This window comes from Palaemon carinicauda, chromosome 11, assembly GCF_036898095.1.
Source record: "Palaemon carinicauda isolate YSFRI2023 chromosome 11, ASM3689809v2, whole genome shotgun sequence".
Classification (NCBI taxonomy): Eukaryota; Metazoa; Arthropoda; class Malacostraca; order Decapoda; family Palaemonidae; genus Palaemon; species Palaemon carinicauda.
Genome location: NC_090735.1, coordinates 1,029,899 through 1,052,398, shown reverse-complemented (window position 1 = coordinate 1,052,398; position 22,500 = coordinate 1,029,899). Strand labels below are relative to the sequence as shown.

At 37.5% G+C, this 22,500-nt stretch overlaps 1 protein-coding gene across 2 annotated transcripts in view; it reads right to left on the bottom strand.

Moving 5' to 3' along the window:
- Window positions 1–22,500, bottom strand: part of LOC137649922 (tyrosine kinase receptor Cad96Ca-like) — a 45,038-nt gene that overhangs the window by 2,641 nt on the left and 19,897 nt on the right. Inside the window, exons 2-12 of one of the 2 annotated variants that reach the window (XM_068382865.1) lie at window positions 21,777–22,003; window positions 20,143–20,359; window positions 19,541–19,734; window positions 15,734–16,129; window positions 15,082–15,249; window positions 13,688–13,792; window positions 12,144–12,324; window positions 6,663–6,844; window positions 5,306–5,445; window positions 3,470–3,564; window positions 508–602 (exon numbers count right to left, since the gene is read on the bottom strand). In XM_068382865.1, coding sequence (XP_068238966.1) covers window positions 508–602; window positions 3,470–3,564; window positions 5,306–5,445; window positions 6,663–6,844; window positions 12,144–12,324; window positions 13,688–13,792; window positions 15,082–15,249; window positions 15,734–16,129; window positions 19,541–19,734; window positions 20,143–20,359; window positions 21,777–22,003 — 2,000 coding nt within the window. Of the gene's footprint in view, window positions 1–507; window positions 603–3,469; window positions 3,565–5,305; window positions 5,446–6,662; window positions 6,845–12,143; window positions 12,325–13,687; window positions 13,793–15,081; window positions 15,250–15,733; window positions 16,133–19,540; window positions 19,735–20,142; window positions 20,360–21,776; window positions 22,004–22,500 lie in introns of both variants that reach the window. The other variant, XM_068382864.1, reaches the window with a different exon arrangement.

Genomic DNA, 22,500 nt, shown 5'->3' with positions numbered 1-22,500 from the left:
CTGAAATAGATTTGAATTGAATTAAATTGAACAGCTTACCTCCCTTCTACAGTGATCTGGTAGCTTGGGCACATTTTATGTGACACTTCGTGACACTTGAAGGTACTTCGCAACCCTCGTGGCACGTCGCAGGTACCTTGCGACACGATACTGCGTAAGGTACCTCGCCACACTGCATCATTACATTGCAAAAATGCGTAAACACCTTGCCTCATCTCGTGACACCTCGCAAGGAAACACTGTATCCACCTCGGGTTACTGAACAAGACATCGCAAAACAACCTTGTACCATGTCGCAAGACCTCGCGTACTCATGTCGCAATGCTGGCAAATTTTGGGGTGTTTTCACCTACGAGGTGGCACGACGCCACGTCGCAGTCAAAACGTGCGTAGGTGTCAACCTACCTAAAGTTACTTTTAATGTTCACTGCTTTGGCATATCATCTTAGCAGGCAATAGCAGCAAAGAAAATAAACCTATTGGGTCACAAATCAATCAATAGCCTACCTCTCTTCTACAGTGGTCTGGTTTCTCCAGCCTATAGCCCTCTTTGACTCTTTTCATAACTTCTGCAGCACCTAAACCAGGATAAGGTGTAGAACCTGGAAAAAAAGATGTATGGATGAAATCAGGTTTAATTGTATATCCTTGTGAACAAGAAAAAAATCACTAAGGTAGTTAACATCTGTATGAAAAATGTATGCTGTGCATGTATTTGCTTATCTTTCTTACTCAGTAAGACTATAGAAATTGGCTTCACAACAACACCTTGAAGAAATTTAAAGGAAATACTCGTGTTGCTGATTCTAAATCAGCAAAATAAGATCTGCAAAAATACTATAGTTGAAGGAAGAAGGACTAAAATTCTGGAAAAGTTTCACTTATTTTGGCACGCATGCCTGTTAAATCTGTTTGGAATTGTTGTTCTACTGTATCTATAAGACGAAGATACTCGGCTAATATGAAACCTACCATCTGAACTTTGTCGAAGATTGGTAGACTTGGTACTGTACTTGTTTCCTGCATTAGTTCTGATGGATCTAAAGCTGTCTTTTCCTAGAGCAAGTGCAATAGCCTTGGGGTTTTATTTCTAAGTTGATCCATATCCCATTAGATTCAGAATTCACGAGATCCTAAACACTACCACTGAGTAATCTAAACCTGGCGCCCATTAAATTTCTGTTTGAGAGTTTCATAGTATTTCAAAAGGTAAAATGTTTGACATTGCTTCATTTAACTACGAACAGACTCAAATCCTTTTACTAAGTTATGATACTCCTTCTAGAGCCATCTCAATTAACAGGTTGCTTAAAGAAAAACTAATCTGTTGAGATATATCCCAATAGGGCTATAAGACCAAATAAAGACTAGTCTCTATAGTTTGAAAATACATTCCTTCCTAAGCATGTTCGTGCCACTAGGTCTGCCTGTATACTGACTATATTTAATGATGAGAGCTCATATATGTGATCATCTCAATGACCTTCTTTCTATTCACTTTACCATTGTTAAAGATCTAGGTAAAAGTCTTCCTTCCACTGAACTTCACTTAGCCTCCATAACTCCCAACCTTTTCAATCTACTATTAAAATGACCTCACTGAAATTAGTATGGACTGGCAAGGGTCGCGTGCCTTAGTTAAATAGGCACTGCGCATCACAAGGAACTGGCTATCCTTTGATGAATCTAGCCAATGATTCCTCTGAGGCCCTTTGCATCAATAGACGTAGGAGATGATGATGTTGATAATGAAAAAAGCTAAAAATAAAAGATAGGAGGCCCCATGGTGCTGCTTTATGTAGGCATTCCAGCAAAATCCGAAGACAGAAGGGGAAAACGTTTGAAAGGTTGAAATTGAGATGAATCAGAATAAGTGTAGACAAAATGGTGCTAGGAAAGAAAGCATTAGCAAAAGTACAAGAGGGGCTATGTGGGAGTTCTAAAGGGTGTGCGTGAACTCCTCATGTGTACCGAATATTACATACAGTGTCACAAGACTTGACAGGGATCACAAATTCTACATAGTTGACAGCACTGTTGTAATAGGTAGGCAAGTCTTAGAAGAGGTCAAAACTGGCACTTCAAGGATTCAAACAAGCTCTCCTACTTAGGGAGTATGTTTTCTCCATAATCTTTAGCTGTCAGTTACAAACTTAAAACAATTTGTAATAGGTAGGCAGGTCTTAGAAGAGGTCAAAACTGTCACTTCAAGGATTCAAACAAGCTCTTCTACTTAGGGAGTATGTTTTCTACCCTAACCCTTAGCTGTCAGTCACCAACTTAAAACAACTTGCATCAGTAGTTTTACTGTTAACAGATATTGATAAATACAAAATATGAGTAAAAATATCTATTGAAATGACGAAAATGGTTTATGTCCATTGAAATAACATAAAGGTTTATGCTATACATTTTAGCAAAAACTTAATAGGTTCTAAGAAGCTGTTTGTAGGTCGAACTTTGTTAAATTTTGTCCTAGGGTAGGCCTAACCTGACTCCCATGCCTACGATTTCTAGCTACAAAAATTAATAAATATTCAGGTTTCATATGAAATAAATATCAGGTTATTACAAATGTCGTCTTGATTACTGTATTCAGTGATATGATATTGTTTTATTACTGTATTTCTTTATCTTATCTTTGTTATATTTAGTTGGATTTGTGTTTGTAAGTAGAATGTTGTAAGTCGAATATTCGTAAGTCGAATGTTCGTCCGTCGAATGTTTTTGCGACAATGACCTTCTGTACGTCAAAAATGAACATTGTCCACTTGTTAGGATATACCCAATGGTGCAAAGTTTATCTTTCAGATCATATCAAGGACTGAGTTCATTTATAACAAGCATGTCGTTTCTTTAACCTTTTACAGTATACAGAATATTAAACATAATAGAACAGGCTTTCTACTTTAACTGTAATCAACAGGAATAAGGTAAATTTAACCTACCAAGTGTTACAATCTCCCGAAGAAGGTTCGTTTATCTTTTAAATGATTCTAAGGACTAAGTTAATTAATAATTAGCATATCATTTTTTTAACCATTTACAGTATACAGCATATTAAACATAACAAGAACTGGCTTTCTACTTTAACTGTAATCAACAGAAGTAAGGTAATTTATCCTATCAAGTGTAAGTTTGTTTTTCCAGATGATTCTGAGGACTAAGATAATTAATAACTAGCATATCAATCTTTTTAACCATTTACGGTGTACAGCATATCAAACATCACAAGAACAGGCTTTTTAATTTATCTGTAATCAACAGAAGCAAAGTAGATTTAACATACCAAGTGTTACAATCTCCCAAAGAAGGTTCGTTTATCTTTCAGATGATTCTAAGGACTAAGTTAATTTATAACTAGCATATCATTTCTTTAACCTTTTACAGTATACAGCATATTAAACATAACAGGAACAGGCTTTTTAATTTATCTGTAATCAACAGAAGTAAGGTAAATTTAACCTACCAAGTGTTACAATCTCCCAAAGAAGGACTCCAAAACTCCATACATCCGATTTCGTTGTGAAGATGTTGTCAAAGAGTGACTCAGGAGCCATCCATCTGAAATAAAGAAGGTTTTTGCCAGTTAAATTAGAACATAGGTACCATAACTTCTTTTTATGATTTTGGAGTTAAACATTCTGCAGTAACAGAAGACATGGATATCTGAAGTCATTTGACTGGTAGAAAGTATTGGGGAAATTTTTAAGATGTATCAATTATGGTGGCCTGGTGGTAGCGTCCTTGACTGGTGATTGCCAGACTGGGGTTCGAGTCCCGCTCAAACTCGTTAGTTCCTAAGGTCGCTGTAACCTCGCCATCCTTGTGGGAGTTTGGGGGAGCCTATAGGTCTATCTGCTGAGTCATCAGCAGCCATTGCCTAGCCCTCCTGTGTCCTATCTTGGGTGGAGAGGGGGCTTGGGTGCTGATCATATATGGTCAGTCTCTGGGGCATTGTCCTGCTTGATAGGGGAATGTCACCGTTCCTTACCTCTGCCATTCATGAGTGGAATTTAAACATTTAAATGATTATATGCAGGTGCAACTTGGAATGTTTGTTATCAACACTAAAATCAGCTTTTGCCTTTATATCCCAACACCAACCCTCAAGCGGTCTTCTTCTACCATTTTGAATGGGGATTGTTTCCTGAAGAACTGTTATTTAACTTTTAGATAATTAGTTTTCCAGTTTTCAGTTTTCTACAAAAAAAAAAGCTAACCATTTTCATAATAGGACCCTCTATTAAGGTATTATCCTTAAAAACTTTCCTTTATTTTCCTATACTCTTGGAGTAGAAGGTCTTTTTAGGGGTAACAAAACTTGAATGACACTGATAGTCTGAACTCATCCAACTTGGGTTTCTATAACTGAGTCTTCTAGTCAGTAGAAATTATTTTAGGTGGTTAACAAAACTTAAATGACACTGATGGTCTGAACTCGTCTAACGTGGGTCTCTGTGCCTGAGTCTTGTAGTCAGTAGAAAGTTATTTTAGGGGTAACAAAACTTGAATGACACTGATGGTCTGAACTCGTCCAACTTGGGTCTCTATAACTGAGTCTTGTAGTCAGTAGAAAGTTATTTTAGGGGTAACAAAACTTGAATGACACTGATGGTCTGAACTCGTCCAACTTGGGTCTCTATAACTGAGTCTTGTAGTCAGTAGAAAGTTATTTTAGGGGTAACAAAACTTGAATGACACTGATGGTCTGAACTCGTCCAACTTGGGTCTCTATAACTGAGTCTTGTAGTCAGTAGAAAGTTATTTTAGGGGTAACAAAACTTGAATGACACTGATGGTCTGAACTCGTCCAACTTGGGTCTCTATAACTGAGTCTTGTAGTCAGTAGAAAGTTATTTTAGGGGTAACAAAACTTGAATGACACTGATGGTCTGAACTCACCCAACTTGGGTCTCTATAACTGAGTCTTGTAGTCAGAAGAAAGTTATTTTGGGGTAACAGAACTTAAATGACCCTGATGGTCTGAAATCCCAACTGAACTCTAGTCTAATTTGGGTCACTCTGAGTCTTCTCCTGAACATATCCAGTTTTCTTTCATTTCATTACCTTAGAGTACCTATATATTCAATCTGTAATAAAAAAAATTTAATGAGGCGCATTTGCACCGACTCGCAGCGGTGCCCTTTTAGCTCGGAAAAAGTTTCCTGCTATCTGATTGGTTAGAATTATCTTGTCCAACCAATCAGCGATCAGGAAACTTTTCCGAGCTAAAAGGGCACCCCTGCGAATCGGTGTAAATCTGCCTCGTTGAAAAGAATTGACTATAGTTACTCTACATTACCTTATGGGTAACCTTCCGTCGCTTTTACGGGCATATATGTGATTGTTGGCCACATCTCGAGCAAAACCAAAGTCAGCTACTTTGCAGATTTTGTCCTCGCCAACAAGAACATTCCGGGCAGCTAAGTCGCGGTGAATAATCTGCGAAGAAAATCATACTGATAGAATTTTCTCTCACGTACTAAGAGATTACGTAAGAACCGTTATATTTTGAGAGAATTCTCTCTCACGTTCTAAGAGATTACGTAAGAACCGTTATATTTTGAGAGAATTCTCTCTCACGTGCTAAGAGATTACGTAAGAACCGTTATATTTTGAGAGAATTCTCTCTCACGTGCTAAGAGATTACGTAAGAACCGTTATATTTTGAGAGAATTCTCTCTCACGTACTAAGAGATTACGTAAGAACCGTTATATTTTGAGAGAATTCTCTCTCACGTTCTAAGAGATTACGTAAGAACCGTTATATTTTGAGAGAATTCTCTCTCACGTACTAAGAGATTACGTAAGAACCGTTATATTTTGAGAGAATTCTCTTTCACGTTCTAAGAGATTACGTGAGAACCGTTATATTTTGAGAGAATTCTCTCTCACGTACTAAGAGATTACGTAAGAACAGTTACATTTTGATAGAATTTTCTCTCACATATTTAGAGATTATTTAAGAACAGTTAAATCTTGATAGAATTTCCTCTCACGTACTAAGAGATTATGTAAGAACAGTTATATTTTGATAGAATTTTCTCTCACGTACTAAGAGATTATGTAAGAACAGTTATATTTTGATAGAATTCTCTCTCATGTACTAAGAGATTATGTAAGAACAGTTATATTTTGATAGAATTTTCTCTCACATACATAGAAATTATTTAAGAATAAATATAATGTAATTCTCTCATATGACCTCTATGTTTGCTTCAACTTGCTTAATAGTAACTTATATAAATGCGCAACCATTTACTGAGAAATTAAGTTCAAACTTGAGTTTTCCTATTCAGTTTTATATCAGAGTTAGGTAGAAACATGAGTGCTAAGTTCTCCATTTCTAGAAGTGTATCTCATTAGGTAGAAACATGAGTGCTAAGTTCTCCATTTCTAGAAGTGTATCTCATTAGGTAGAAACATGAGTGCTAAGTTCTCCATTTCTAGAAATGTATCTCATTAGGTAGAAACATGAGTGCTAAGTTCTCCATTTCTAGAAGTGTATCTCATTAGGTAGAAACATGAGTGCTAAGTTCTCCATTTCTAGAAGTGTATCTCATTAGGTAGAAACATAAGTGCTAAGTTCTCCAATTTTAGAAGTGAATAAGACACATCTTACCATCTACAATGAAAAATTTCTATTTCGATTTACTCACGCCATTCCTGGCCAGGAACTCCATTCCTCTGGCTATCTGGTAAGTGAAGAGAGTGAGGTCCCTTGGGGTCAGGGAGGAGGAAGCTCCGTGCAAGTTGTTGTAACTAGCGTCTGCTCTGGAGGCTCTCAAATAACTCTGCAGTTTCCCACCAATCATGTACTCCAGGATAATGAAAATAGGGTCTGCAAAGAGACATCACACGTGTTATTATTATTATTATTATTATTATTATCATTATTATTACTTGCCAAGCTACAACCCTAGTTGGAAAAGCAGGATGCTATAAGCCCAGAGGCTCCAACAGGGAAAAATAGCCAAGTGAGGAAAGGAAACTAGGAAAAATAAAATGTTTTAAGAACAGTAACAATATCAAAATAAAAAATTCCTATATAAACTATAAAAACTTTAACAAAAAAAAAAGAGAGAAATGAAATAGAATAGTGTGCCTGAGCGTACCCCCATGCAAGAGAACTCTGACCCAAGACAGTGGAAGATCATGGTACAGAGGCTATATAGCACTACCCAAGACTAGAGAACGATGGTTTGATTTTGATTTTGGAGAATATTATTATTATTATTATTATCATTATTATTATTATTATTATTATTATTATTAGTAGTAGTAGTAGTAGTAGTAGTAGTGTTGTTGTTACAACTCTAGTTGCACAAAGATATCACACGGGATTAGGGATGTATTATAATTATTATCATTATTATTATTATTATTATTATTATTATTATTATTGCTGTTGTTGTTGTTGTTGTTGTTGTTGTTACTTGCTGAGATACATCTCTAGTTACAAAGAGATGTCATACATGATTAAAACTGTATTATTATTATTATTATTATTATTATTATTATTATTATTATTATTGGTAATTTTTTAATAGAAAAGTCAGGTGTACGGGCTACAATTTCCATAACTAACAACACGAAAGACTAAAATGATCAGAAAAAAAGTCATGTTAAATAAATGAGAAAGGATGTGAAAGGACTCTCCTCATCTCCTTACCCTTTTCTGATGTGAAAGGACTCTCCTTCTCTCCTTACCCTTTTCTGATGTGAAAGGACTCTCCTTCTCTCCTTACCCTTCTCTGATGTGAAAGGACTCTCCTTCTCTCCTTACCCTTTTCTGATGTGAAAGGACTCTCCTTCTCTCCTTACCCTTCTCTGATGTGAAAGGACTCTCCTTCTCTCCTTACCCTTTTCTGATGTGAAAGGACTCTCCTTCTCTCCTTACCCTTTTCTGATGTGAAAGGACTCTCCTTCTCTCCTTACCCTTTTCTGATGTGAAAGGACTCTCCTTCTCTCCTTACCCTTTTCTGATGTGAAAGGACTCTCCTTCTCTCCTTACCCTTTTCTGATGTGAAAGGACTCTCCTTCTCTCCTTACCCTTTTCTGATGTAAAAGGACTCTCCTCTCCTTACCCTTTTCTGATGTGAAAGGACTCTCCTTCTCTCCTTACCCTTTTCTGATGTGAAAGGACTCTCCTTCTCTCCTTACCCTTTTCTGATGTGAAAGGACTCTCCTTCTCTCCTTACCCTTCTCTGATGTGAAAGGACTCTCCTTCTCTCCTTACCCTTTTCTGATGTGAAAGGACTCTCCTTCTCTCCTTACCCTTTTCTGATGTGAAAGGACTCTCCTTCTCTCCTTACCCTTTTCTGATGTGAAAGGACTCTCCTTCTCTCCTTACCCTTTTCTGATGTGAAAGGACTCTCCTCTCCTTACCCTTTTCTGATGTGAAAGGACTCTCCTTCTCTCCTTACCCTTTTCTGATGTGAAAGGACTCTCCTTCTCTCCTTACCCTTTTCTGATGTGAAAGGACTCTCCTTCTCTCCTTACCCTTCTCTGATGTGAAAGGACTCTCCTTCTCTCCTTACCCTTTTCTGATGTGAAAGGACTCTCCTTCTCTCCTTACCCTTCTCTGATGTGAAAGGACTCTCCTTCTCTCCTTACCCTTTTCTGATGTGAAAGGACTCTCCTTCTCTCCTTACCCTTTTCTGATGTGAAAGGACTCTCCTTCTCTCCTTACCCTTTTCTGATGTGAAAGGACTCTCCTTCTCTCCTTACCCTTTTCTGATGTGAAAGGACTCTCCTTCTCTCCTTACCCTTTTCTGATGTGAAAGGACTCTCCTTCTCTCCTTACTCTTCTCTGATGTGAAAGGACTCTCCTTCTCTCCTTACCCTTTTCTGATGTGAAAGGACTCTCCTTCTCTCCTTATCCTTTTCTGATGTAAAAGGACTCTCCTCATCTCCTTACCCTTTTCTGATGTGAAGGACTCTCCTTATCTCCTTACCCTTTTCTGATGTGAAAGGACTCTCCTCATCTCCTTACCCTTTTCTGATGTGAAAGGACTCTCCTTCTCTCCTTACCCTTTTCTGATGTGAAAGGACTCTCCTCCTCTCCTTACCCTTTTCTGATGTGAAAGGACTCTCCTTCTCTCCTTACCCTTTTCTGATGTGAAAGGACTCTCCTCATCTCCTTACCCTTTTCTGATGTGAAAGGACTCTCCTTCTCTCCTTACCCTTTTCTGATGTGAAAGGACTCTCCTTCTCTCCTTACCCTTTTCTGATGTGAAAGGACTCTCCTTCTCTCCTTACCCTTCTCTGATGTGAAAGGACTCTCCTCTCCTTACCCTTTTCTGATGTGAAAGGACTCTCCTTATCTCCTTACCCTTTTTTTGATGTGAAAGGACTCTCCTTCTCTCCTTACCCTTTTCTGATGTGAAGGACTCTCCTTATCTCCTTACCCTTTTCTGATGTGAAAGGACTCTCCTCATCTCCTTACCCTTTTCTGATGTGAAAGGACTCTCCTTATCTCCTTACCTTTTTCTGATGTGAAAGGACTCTCCTTCTCTCCTTACCCTTTTCTGATGTAAAAGGACTCTCCTCATCTCCTTACCCTTTTCTGATGTGGAAGGACTCTCCTTATCTCCTTACCCTTTTCTGATGTGAAAGGACTCTCCTTCTCTCCTTACCCTTTTCTGATGTGAAAGGACTCTCCTTCTCTCCTTACCCTTTTCTGATGTGAAAGGACTCTCCTTCTCTCCTTACCCTTTTCTGATGTGAAAGGACTCTCCTCTCCTTACCCTTTTCTGATGTGAAAGGACTCTCCTCATCTCCTTACCCTTTTCTGATGTGAAAGGACTCTCCTTCTCTCCTTACCTTTTTCTGATGTGAAAGGACTCTCCTTCTCTCCTTACCCTTTTCTGATGTGAAAGGACTCTCCTCTCCTTACCCTTTTCTGATGTGAAAGGACTCTCCTCATCTCCTTACCCTTTTCTGATGTGAAAGGACTCTCCTCATCTCCTTACCCTTTTCTGATGTGAAAGGACTCTCCTTCTCTCCTTACCCTTTTCTGATGTGAAAGGACTCTCCTTCTCTCCTTACCCTTTTCTGATGTGAAAGGACTCTCCTTCTCTCCTTACCCTTTTCTGATGTGAAAGGACTCTCCTTCTCTCCTTACCCTTTTCTGATGTGAAAGGACTCTCCTTCTCTCCTTACCCTTTTCTGATGTGAAAGGACTCTCCTTCTCTCCTTGCCCTTTTCTGATGTGAAAGGACTCTCCTTCTCTCCTTACCCTTTTCTGATGTGAAAGGACTCTCCTTCTCTCCTTACCCTTTTCTGATGTAAAAGGACTCTCCTTCTCTCCTTACCCTTTTCTGATGTGAAAGGACTCTCCTCATCTCCTTACCCTTTTCTGATGTGAAAGGACTCTCCTCATCTCCTTACCCTTTTCTGATGTGAAAGGACTCTCCTTCTCTCCTTACCCTTTTCTGATGTGAAAGGACTCTCCTTCTCTCCTTACCCTTTTCTGATGTGAAAGGACTCTCCTTCTCTCCTTACCCTTTTCTGATGTGAAAGGACTCTCCTTCTCTCCTTACCCTTTTCTGATGTGAAAGGACTCTCCTTCTCTCCTTACCCTTTTCTGATGTGAAAGGACTCTCCTTCTCTCCTTGCCCTTTTCTGATGTGAAAGGACTCTCCTTCTCTCCTTGCCCTTTTCTGATGTGAAAGGACTCTCCTTCTCTCCTTACCCTTTTCTGATGTGAAAGGACTCTCCTTCTCTCCTTACCCTTTTCTGATGTGAAAGGACTCTCCTCATCTCCTTACCCTTTTCTGATGTGAAAGGACTCTCCTTATCTCCTTACCCTTTTTTTGATGTGAAAGGACTCTCCTTCTCTCCTTACCCTTTTCTGATGTGAAGGACTCTCCTTATCTCCTTACCCTTTTCTGATGTGAAAGGACTCTCCTCATCTCCTAACCCTTTTCTGATGTGAAAGGACTCTCCTTATCTCCTTACCTTTTTCTGATGTGAAAGGACTCTCCTTCTCTCCTTACCCTTTTCTGATGTGAAAGGACTCTCCTCATCTCCTAACCCTTTTCTGATGTGAAAGGACTCTCCTTATCTCCTTACCTTTTTCTGATGTGAAAGGACTCTCCTTCTCTCCTTACCCTTTTCTGATGTAAAAGGACTCTCCTCATCTCCTTACCCTTTTCTGATGTGGAAGGACTCTCCTTATCTCCTTACCCTTTTCTGATGTGAAAGGACTCTCCTTCTCTCCTTACCCTTTTCTGATGTGAAAGGACTCTCCTTCTCTCCTTACCCTTTTCTGATGTGAAAGGACTCTCCTCATCTCCTTACCCTTTTCTGATGTGAAAGGACTCTCCTTCTCTCCTTACCCTTTTCTGATGTGAAAGGACTCTCCTTCTCTCCTTACCCTTTTCTGATGTGAAAGGACTCTCCTTCTCTCCTTACCCTTTTCTGATGTGAAAGGACTCTCCTCCTCTCCTTACCCTTTTCTGATGTGAAAGGACTCTCCTCCTCTCCTTACCCTTTTCTGATGTGAAAGGACTCTCCTCCTCTCCTTACCCTTTTCTGATGTGAAAGGACTCTCCTTCTCTCCTTACCCTTTTCTGATGTGAAAGGACTCTCCTTCTCTCCTTACCCTTTTCTGATGTGAAAGGACTCTCCTTCTCTCCTTACCCTTTTCTGATGTGAAAGGACTCTCCTCATCTCCTTACCCTTTTCTGATGTGAAAGGACTCTCCTTCTCTCCTTACCCTTTTCTGATGTGAAAGGACTCTCCTCATCTCCTTACCCTTTTCTGATGTGAAAGGACTCTCCTCATCTCCTTACCCTTTTCTGATGTGAAAGGACTCTCCTCATCTCCTTACCCTTTTCTGATGTGAAAGGACTCTCCTCCTCTCCTTACCCTTTTCTGATGTGAAAGGACTCTCCTCCTCTCCTTACCCTTTTCTGATGTGAAAGGACTCTCCTCCTCTCCTTACCCTTTTCTGATGTGAAAGGACTCTCCTCCTCTCCTTACCCTTTTCTGATGTGAAAGGACTCTCCTCCTCTCCTTACCCTTTTCTGATGTAAAAGGACTCTCCTCATCTCCTTACCCTTCTCTGATGTGAAAGGACTCTCCTTCTCTCCTTACCCTTTTCTGATGTGAAAGGACTCTCCCTATCTCCTTACCCTTCTCTGAGCAGCATCCCAAGAGTGAAACCACATTGATGTGTTTCCCAAGATTCTTCAGCACCTTCAACTCCTGCACGAGATCCCTGCGTTCTCTCTCTCCTGCGCATTCCTTCAGGGTCTTCACTGCTACCAACATCGTGCCCTTGGGATTCATCCCCACAGCTTCGCATTTCCATACCTGTAAAATTAGAAGGAGAGATTAGTTTACTAAAAGTTTAACTGGGGTCCACAAGGCCATTAAAAGAGTTTGAGGACACAGGCCTACATGGCCGAGAACTATGAAGCGTGAAGTGGGAGATGATGAGTGGAGAAGTATTAAATTAAGAGCTCAAGATAGAGACGACTATTTCACCAAAATTTAACTGGGCTTCACAAGCACTAGAAAAATTGGAAGTCCCAGGCCTACATGGCCGAGAACTATGAAGTGTGAAATGGGAGATAAGTAGAGAAGTATTAAATTAAAAGCTCAAGATAGAGACGACTATTTCACGAAAGGTTAACTGGGCTTCAGAAGGCACTAGAAGAGTTGGAAGACCCAGGCCTACATGGTCGAGAATTATAAAGCGAGTGGGGGATGATGAGTGTAGAAGTATTGAATGAAAAGCTCAAAATAGAGACGACTAGCTTACCAAAATTTCAACTGGGGTCCACATGACATTAAAAGAGTTGGAGGACCTACATGGCCGAGGACTATTAAGTGTGAAGTGGGAGATGATGAGTAGAGAAGTACTGAATTAAAAGCTCAAGATAGAGACGACTAGTTCACCAAACGTTTAACTGGGCTCCACAAGACACTAGAAAAGTTGGAGGACACAGGCCTACATAACCTAGAACTATGAAGCGTAAAGGTGGGGATGATGAGTGTAGAAGTATTTAATTAAAAGCTCATGATAAACACGACTGGTGAAATCTAACTGAGGCCCTTTGCGTCGATAAGCGTAGGAGATGATGATGATGATGAAATTTACAATGATAATTAGATTTGCTATTTGGATACATTTTATATTCAGACTACTGTACACGGGTATGGATAAATTACCCACACTGACTTTCTTTATTTACTATATTAATAACCTCTAGAGTTCAAACTTGCCGCCAATGTTGTTTTTGTAGGACATGTTGACTTAAGTCTCTTTTTATAGTTTATGTACCGTAAGAAATATCTATTTTTAATGGTGTTACTGTTCTTAAAATATTTAATTTTAATTGTTCATTACATCACTTGTAATTTATCTATTTCCTTATTTCCTTTCCTCGCTGGGCTAATTTCCCCTGTTGGAGCCCTTGGGCTTAAAGCATCCTGGTTTTCAAATTTGGGTTGTAGCTTAGCTAATAATAATAATAATAATAATAATAACAATAGTTGTTATTTTTAAAAATATTTTCTTATAATTGTTCATTACATCACTTATAGTTTATCTGTTTTCTTTCCACACTGGGCTAATTTTGCCTGTTGGAGGCCTTGGGCTTATAGCAACCTGGACCCAACAAGGTTGTAACTTTGCTAATAATAATAATAATAATAATAATAATATACAGACCTGTCCAAAGCATCCCTCTCCAAGAATTCCAACGAATTTCAGGTGGTGCCGAGGAAACTCCCAATAGTCCTTTTCCGAGGGAGAAACATCACCAATTTTCCTTTTCTGTTGAGGAAATAAAAAAAGATTCCATTCAATGCACATTCAAGGGGATATATATATATATATATATATATATATATGTGTGTGTATATATATATATATATATATATATATATATATATATATATATATGTGTGTGTGTGTGTGTGTGTATTTGTGTGTATACATGTGTGTATGTATGTGTTTATTATAGTGTTGGTGGTATAATTAGTGAAGTAGAACAGTTTTGGATAGAGACTGACCATATATTCATATGATCAGCACCCAAGACCCTTCGCCACTCAAGCTAGGACCAGGGAGGGCCAGGCAATAGCTGCTCATGATTCAGCAGGTAGACCTATAGGCTCCTCCAAAACTCCCCTCCTTAGCTGACAAGGATGGTGAGGTTGCAAACGCTAAAGAAACTATTGAGTTTGAGCTCCAATCCTACAGTTACCAGATAGAGACGTTGCCAATAGGCCACAACAACCCTAAAATTATATGTTACTTTTACTTCTACTTTAAGGACTGCTTTTCTGGTCCTATACGGCAGGGGAACCCTACTCTCTACTGGACCTCCACAGTCATTTTATCCTGCTCGTTCGAAAGCATTCAACATTTCACACTTTGTATTGTTAGTCTATTGTTAAATCGTCACTATCGAAGCCCTCACAGAACATGAAAGTTTTCAGCTTCTTCCTGAAAGTCTTAATATCTTCGATTTTTCGTATGCAGAAGTCTCTTCAAGGGTAGAAGAGACTCTTTAGCTGTGGTAAGCAGCTCTTCTAGGAGAATGACATTCCAAAATCCAACCAATGTTCTCTAGTCTCGGGTAGTGCCATACCCTCTGTAACATGGTATTCCACTGTCTTGGGTTAGAGTTCTCTTGCTTGAGGGTACACTCGGACACACTATTCTATCTTATTTCTCTTCCTCTTGTTTTGTTAAGTTTTTATTGTTGATATAGAAAATATTTATTTTAATGTCACTGTTCTTAAAATATTTTATTTTACCTTGTCTCCTTTCCTCACTGGGCTATTTTCCCTATTGGGGCCCCTGGGCTTATAGCATCCTGGTTTTCTAACTAGGGTTGAAGCTTATATATTTTTTTCAATGTCATTGTTCTTAAAATATTCTATTTTTCCTAGTTTCCTGTCCTCACTGGGCTATTTTCCCCATTGGGGCCCCTGGGTTTATAGCATCCTGCTTTTCCAACTAGGGTTGAAGCTTAGCAAATGATAATAATAATAATAATGTATTTGTGTGTTTGTATGTTTATGAATATTTAACCAACAGTATACGAAGAAACTTACGTCCACTCCGTTGCCGGTTGTAAGGTCATCCTCGTACTTATTGCTCTGAGCTCTTTTCTGGAAAAGGGCCAGCATTGATAGACGGCTGCTGCCTGAGTTACCCCTCCGAGGTGGGACTTGAGCGGGAACGTCCTCCTCGGTCTTTTCGGTGTATACAACGACGCTCTCCTGGATTGATAGGTTTAAGAAGACCATAAGGTTGAGTTATGCAAAGAACATATATTGTATATATATATATATATATATATATATATATATATATATATATAGCCTATATATATATATATATATATATATATATATATATATATATATAGATATATGTAGATATGTATATATATATATATATATATATATATATATATGTGTGTATATATATATACTGTATATATATACATATATATATATATATATATATATATATATATATATATATATATAACATTACACACACACACACACACACACATATATATATATATATATATATATATATATATATATATATATGTGTGTGTGTGTGTGTGTGTGTGGATGTGTATGTGTGTAATGTGTGTAGACTTTTATGTCTACATATGCCAATCTTTGATAAACTGTAAAAAATACAAAAAAAAAAATTAAAAATAAAAATAAAAACAATAAGAATCCTCACCTTGGCCTCTGACCTGGCCTTCCTCCTTTTAATCCTTCTCCAGTAGCAATAAAGTGCCAAAGCGAGAGGCGAGATCCCAGCCACCAACACTATGGGGACGACGGTCAAGCTAATATCTGCTTCGGCCGGCGAGGCCACTTCAGGAGCCTCTGTGACTGTAGAAGCGGCGTCATCTAGATTTCCCGAGGTTCCGATAACCACCCGGAGGTCTTGGCTGTTATTTCCTTGCTCGGTGGTCCTCGACTCCGGTGTGGTAGGGCTAGGAGACACCTTGGTGGTTGGGAGGGTAGTGATCAAGGAGCTGCTAGTTCTAGGAGGACGGATCACCACATAAACGTCTTCGTTGGATTCTGAGCCAAAGCTACTTGCCCTGATGGTTAGCGTGTAGTTCTGGATCTTCTGAAGAGAGATGTTATATATATATATATATATATATATATATATATATATATATATATATATATATATATATATATATATAAATGAAGGAATGTAGATAAATTTTTCCTGTTATCCTGAAAACTATCTGGAGGGCAGTTTGCCCGGTGAGAAGCTATCTTCGATAAACGTAAAGTAATATGCTCAATACCACACACACACACACACACACACACACACACACACACATATATATATATATATATATATATATATATATATATATATATATATATATATATACATATATATATATATATATATATATATATATATATATATATATATATATATATATATATATATATATGTATACATATATACACACACACACACACACACATATATATATATATATATATATATATATATATATATATATATATATATATATATATATATATATATATATGGCATTTTACTTAGAATATTTATGGCTTGATTTCGTGTTTCGCCTTTCCCTGTAGTATCAATATTCAGCTGATACAAATCGAATTATTCTATCTTAAGAATGATAACAGTAGTTCTATTGCTTACTTATGTGAAGATGAAACGAAATTGTATATTTCTTGATCATTCCAAAAGGTTTACTGCATCTAAGTAACTCTATTTCTCCTCTTTCAAATGGTAAAAGTTAGAGTAAAAATCTTAAAACAAAAGTTTTCCGAAAGTCGCATTGAGTGTAACATATGATTTTTAAACTTGTGACTGGATGAGCCTGAAATCGGAACCCAACATATCGGGCATCAGCTGATAGGTGAAGCAGGATGCCAAACGGAATTTCAAACAAAAATATTTTACATTATTGGTTTTGTTTTTATTTAGTGCTTCCTTATAATCAAATTATGCTGTAACATTAATATTATAATCATATTTTACCCTAAAAGAAGAAAAACTCTGCCGATACACATCCTGTAAACAATATTTTGCAAAATATTTTAAGCTTGGTGAACGAATCGGTTGGCAACTTGATAGCCATTGGTCGAGACTCGAGAGTCCAGACTTTTGTTTACATTTGCGGTGGCGCGCTTGTCAAGTTGCAACGGCCACTGAACTAACAGTGTTTTTTTCAAAGTTTATTGGCTATTTTAGGAAATATTAATACTCGAGACAATAGCGGGCAGTGATAGTGAGTGTGCTAATGATCCTCAACTCACTACATCTAGTGGCAGTAGCCTGAATATTGGGGTTTTATACCGAAACACAACGTATGCTGTAAGTGCTAAGAAACGACACTCGATGTATAGGTTTATATATTCTTCAGTTTCCAATTCCGAGTCCGATACTAATGATAGTGACATTGATCCAGATTATAAGTTCCCTCGTAAAGTTACTGAGGCAAGTGTTGTGAACGATAGCACCGAAATTGACAGCTTAAGTTGGGGGGAGGTTGGCCAAGGCATCAGCTGGTGAGAGGCTGGCCAAGGCATCAGCTGGTGAGAGGCTGGCCAAGGCATCAGCTGGTGAGAGGCTGGCCAAGGCATCAGCTGGTGAGAGGCTGGCCAAGGCATCAGCTACCAGTTGAGATACTTTCTCTAGTGCGTTATTGAGTCATTTGAATGGCCAGGTAGTATTACACTGTCCAACTAGGGTTGTAGCTATGTCCAACTAGGGTTGTAGCTAAGCTAGTAATAATAATATAATAATGATGGTGAGAGTGTTGTGGCTAATGAGGCCCCAAACGACTTAAGAAAGTGGTTGAAAAAAAAAAAGGTAGATAGGTTGAGCGTAATGTTGAGGGCTGTTCTAATAATGTAGCAAATAAAAATAAAAATTCAGGGTTAAATTATGGAGGATATCCTTACAAAATTGAAATGTAGGACTTGAAGAAACTTAGGCCCCGGTGTAAAGATGGTGTTGTGAGAGTGTCACTATGGAAAAAGTGAAAGATATTAAAGATGTATACTGGGCCCTTGGTGATCTTAATAAGCAAAATGCATATATTTGTGGTTGTATTAGTGAGTTTTTTTTTAAAGAAAGTGTACAAAAAGGGTAAAAGTCTTACTGAAGACAGTTTTCAGTGTGATGCATTCTGGCGTAGCCTACAAATTTTGTAGGAAAGTGTTTGCAGCAGTGCAAGGTGTCAGTAGGGATAAAGAGGATGGAGTATATTGCCAAGAAGAAGAAGAAGGCTTCTCCCACTGCCACTCCTGAGTGCCTGCTTCATTGTAAACTCCTTTCTACCAGTTCTTCACTTCGCGGCTGAACGTAATGTGTGACCACTCTTCTTTTGCATGCTGTTTTATTATTATAATTATTATTATTATTATTATTATTATTATTATTATTATTATTATTATTATTATTATTATTAATCTTGATTCTTTGCATGTTAGTTTTAGGATAATTGATTGATTTTATTGTTATCAATATTTTATTTTTTGTGTTTGTGTCTTAATAATGTATGTAATGAGGATCAACAGCATCTTACTTTTTGCTAGCATTGTTAATTTGTTCTTCATATATCTGGCGATCAGTCATCCAATCACTCGTGTGCCATATGATTAATTATGCCATTAATCATGTGCTTGTTCGTCCTATGGATTTAAATATTGATTTAACCTAACCTGGTTTAGATTATAAGGGTCTGACTGAGTTATTTATTAATATATTCATTAATCTGGAAATTGATCATACCATCAATCACGTGCCAATTAATTTATCGATCACACGTGTGATTGACTCATGCTAAATCATTGTTAGGATCTAAAAGTGTCAAAAAAAAAAGAAAATGAGACGTCTTGAAAAAATTTGTAGTAATGAAAACTTTGTGGGCATTTCCAAAATATATGATAACTAAAGGGGTACTAAGTAGAGCGCTGACCTCCGCCGCGACCTTTTGTACAACCTTGACCTTGACCTTCGACTTTAACATGTATTAATTGGCGTGGATTTTCATACACTCAAATATGAACCCAGTTTGAAGTCTCGGTGATAATGATGTCCAAACTTATGGCTGATTACGTGGATTGGACATTTTGCTTGACCGTGACCTTGACCTTCCAAAATTTAATCATTTCCAGCCTTTCAGCTGACAGTTACTTCCTGCAATTTTCATTACTCCACGATTAAAATTGTAGCCAGGAAGCTGTTCACAAACAAACACACACAAACAGGGGCGAAAACATAACCTTCCAACTTCGTTGGCGGAGGTAATTAATCATTACTCTACGATTAAAATTGTAGCCAGGAATCTCTTCACAATCACACAAACAGGGGCGAAAACATAACCTCCTTCCAACTTCGTTGGCGGAGGTAATTAATCTTTACGATTAGAATTATAGCCAGGAAGCTGTTCACAAACAAACACAAACAAACAGGGGCGAAAACATAACCTCCTTCCAACTGGAGAAGACAGCCTCCACTCACCACATCACTGGCAGCCCTGACTAGTCGAACGTCTCCATGGCGATCCACCTCCAGCAGACCTTGAGAGTCCACGAGGGTCAGGTCGTAACCGTTCCCCGAGATGTCTGTCACTTTGACATTTTCGACAGTTCGCCCGACGGGGTCGTCGGCGTAGATGACCCATCTTCGATTCTTGACCGAAATCAATGGCGGAGCTGGGGAAGAAAAAGAAGGGATGCATATTATTATTATTATTATTATTATTATTATTATTATTGTTACTACTACTACTACTACTAATGCTACTATTATTATTATTATTGTTACTACTACTACTACTACTATTATTATGTTCATTATTATTGTTATTGTTATTATTATTATTATTGTTATTATTTCTACTACTACTACTACTACTACTACTACTACTACTACTACTAATACTACTACTACTTCTGCTACTACTACAACTATTATTAATTGCTAAGCTACAATCCCAGTTGTAAAAGCAGGATGCTATAAGCCCAGGGGCCCCAAAAAGGAAAGTATCCTTGTGAGGTAAGAAAACGAGGAAAAATAAAATACTCTAAGACACATCAAAACTATGATTTAGACGTAATTACCTGAGAGACTGGGTTGCGGGATCGAAGGGAAATTGTTGATAGGAGGTCTGGAAGGAAAACCGGGGTTATTGATCATAGGATTCGGGGGGATGGGGGGTCTGCCCCTATTGCTGGGGCTGCCCTTCTTCTTTATATCGACTAGGACTTCCACCGAAGGCGATGATGTCCCATCGTTAAGACGAACTACCATAAGCGTCCTGAAGTCACCATTAACGGTCTGCGGGAGGTAATTGACAACATAGAAAACAATAATGAATAATGCAGCCGCTTCTAGTCCACTGCTGGACAAAGACCTCAGATATGTGTTGGTCATGTTTGGAGTTTGGCCATTTTTCATCGCTCGGTGGCCAGTGCGGATTGGTGATGGTGTGAGACTTTGGTGCGATCACTCACAGCAAACCAATCTAGTATGGGTGGCCCTGACTATAATAGTACAGCTTTACTGATCATGGTGATGCACAAACCTTTTCACTACGTTAAATTATCCTCACTCTGAGAGGGATATACTGTATATATATATATATATATATATATATATATATATATATATATACACACACACATATATATATATATATATATATATATATATATATATATATATATATATATATATATATATATATGTATTATATATATATGTATATATATATATATATATATATATATATACTGTATACATACATATATGTGTGAATGTTTGATATTATATATATATATATATATATATATATATATATACACATATGTATGTATACATGCACACCCACACACACACACACACACACATATATATATATATATATATGTATTATATATAGCCTATATACATATATATATATATATATATATATATATATATATATTATATATATATACATATATATACAGTATATATATATATATATATATATATATATATATATGTGTGTGTGTGTGTGTGTGTGTGGGTGTGCATGTATACATACATATGTATATATATATATATATATATATATATATATATATATGTATATATATAATATCAAACATTCACACATATATGTATGTATACAGTATATATATATATATATATATATATATATATGTGTGTGTGTGTGTGTGCGTGTGTGTATATTTATGTATGTATATATATGTATAAATATATGTATATATATATATGTACATATATACATATATATGTGTGTGTGTATATACATTAAATATTCATATAGTGTATATACAATATATATACATAGGCTATATATGCATTGACGAACTAAGAAAGTTTGCGGGCGTGAACTGGCACAGAAAGACCATACTCAGACGCAGGTGGATGGACGTGTCTGAGGCCTTTGTTCTGCAGAGGACTAGTAACGACTGATGATGATGATGATACTATATATATATATATATATATATATATGTGTGTGTATATATATATATATATATATATATATATATATATATATATATATATATATATATATATATATATCAGTATTTACATGATAATATAAATACAAATTAGGCCTATATATAAATTACTAATTTACTTTTAGAAAATCACTGGTTGCAAGTTGCAACGATTTATTAATGACAGATATGCAACGGATTTTGATACACAATACTGAAGAAAACGTGGAGTTACTTACCAGTTCACTGAGATTCCTGGCGACCTTCACTCGGTTGTTTTCGTCCACCGTAAAATACGCTCGCAAATCTTGTCCTGTAGCCCTGGATTCCAGGCTGAAATTGACACGGTCGTTCTCGAAATCGCTGGATCTTAGCGTGGTGACGGTGTGGCCGATTTCGTCTGTTTCGTACAACACCCAGTGTTTCTCGGAGGTTAAAGTTGGAGGGGAGTTGGAGCCGAAGATTCCTGTAAGAAAGAAGCGAAGTGGTTAAAATCACTTCAGATGAATCTCTCTCTCTCTCTCTCTCTCTCTCTCTCTCTCTCTCTCTCTCTCTCTCTCTCTCTCTCTCTCTCTCTCAATATGGCAGTATCTCTACATACAAAATAGCAAATATGAGTTCAAGAATAAGTTAGACAAGATCATAAGAACTCTCTAAATGCCTAAAGTAAACGGAGTCTCCACGGATGGACTAAAAAGTCTTTGAGACATCCAAAATCCTTGTAACTCTCTCTCTCTCTCTCTCTCTCTCTCTCTCTCTCTCTCTCTCTCTCTCTCTCTCTCTCTCTCTCAATGTGGGGCAGTATCTCTACATACAAAATAGCAAATACGAGTTCAAGAATAAGTTAGTCAAGATCATAAGAACTCTCTAAATGCCTAAAGTAAACGGAGTCTCCACGGATGAACTAAAAAGTCTTTGAGACATCCAAAATCCTTGTAACTCACTCTCTCTCTCTCTCTCTCT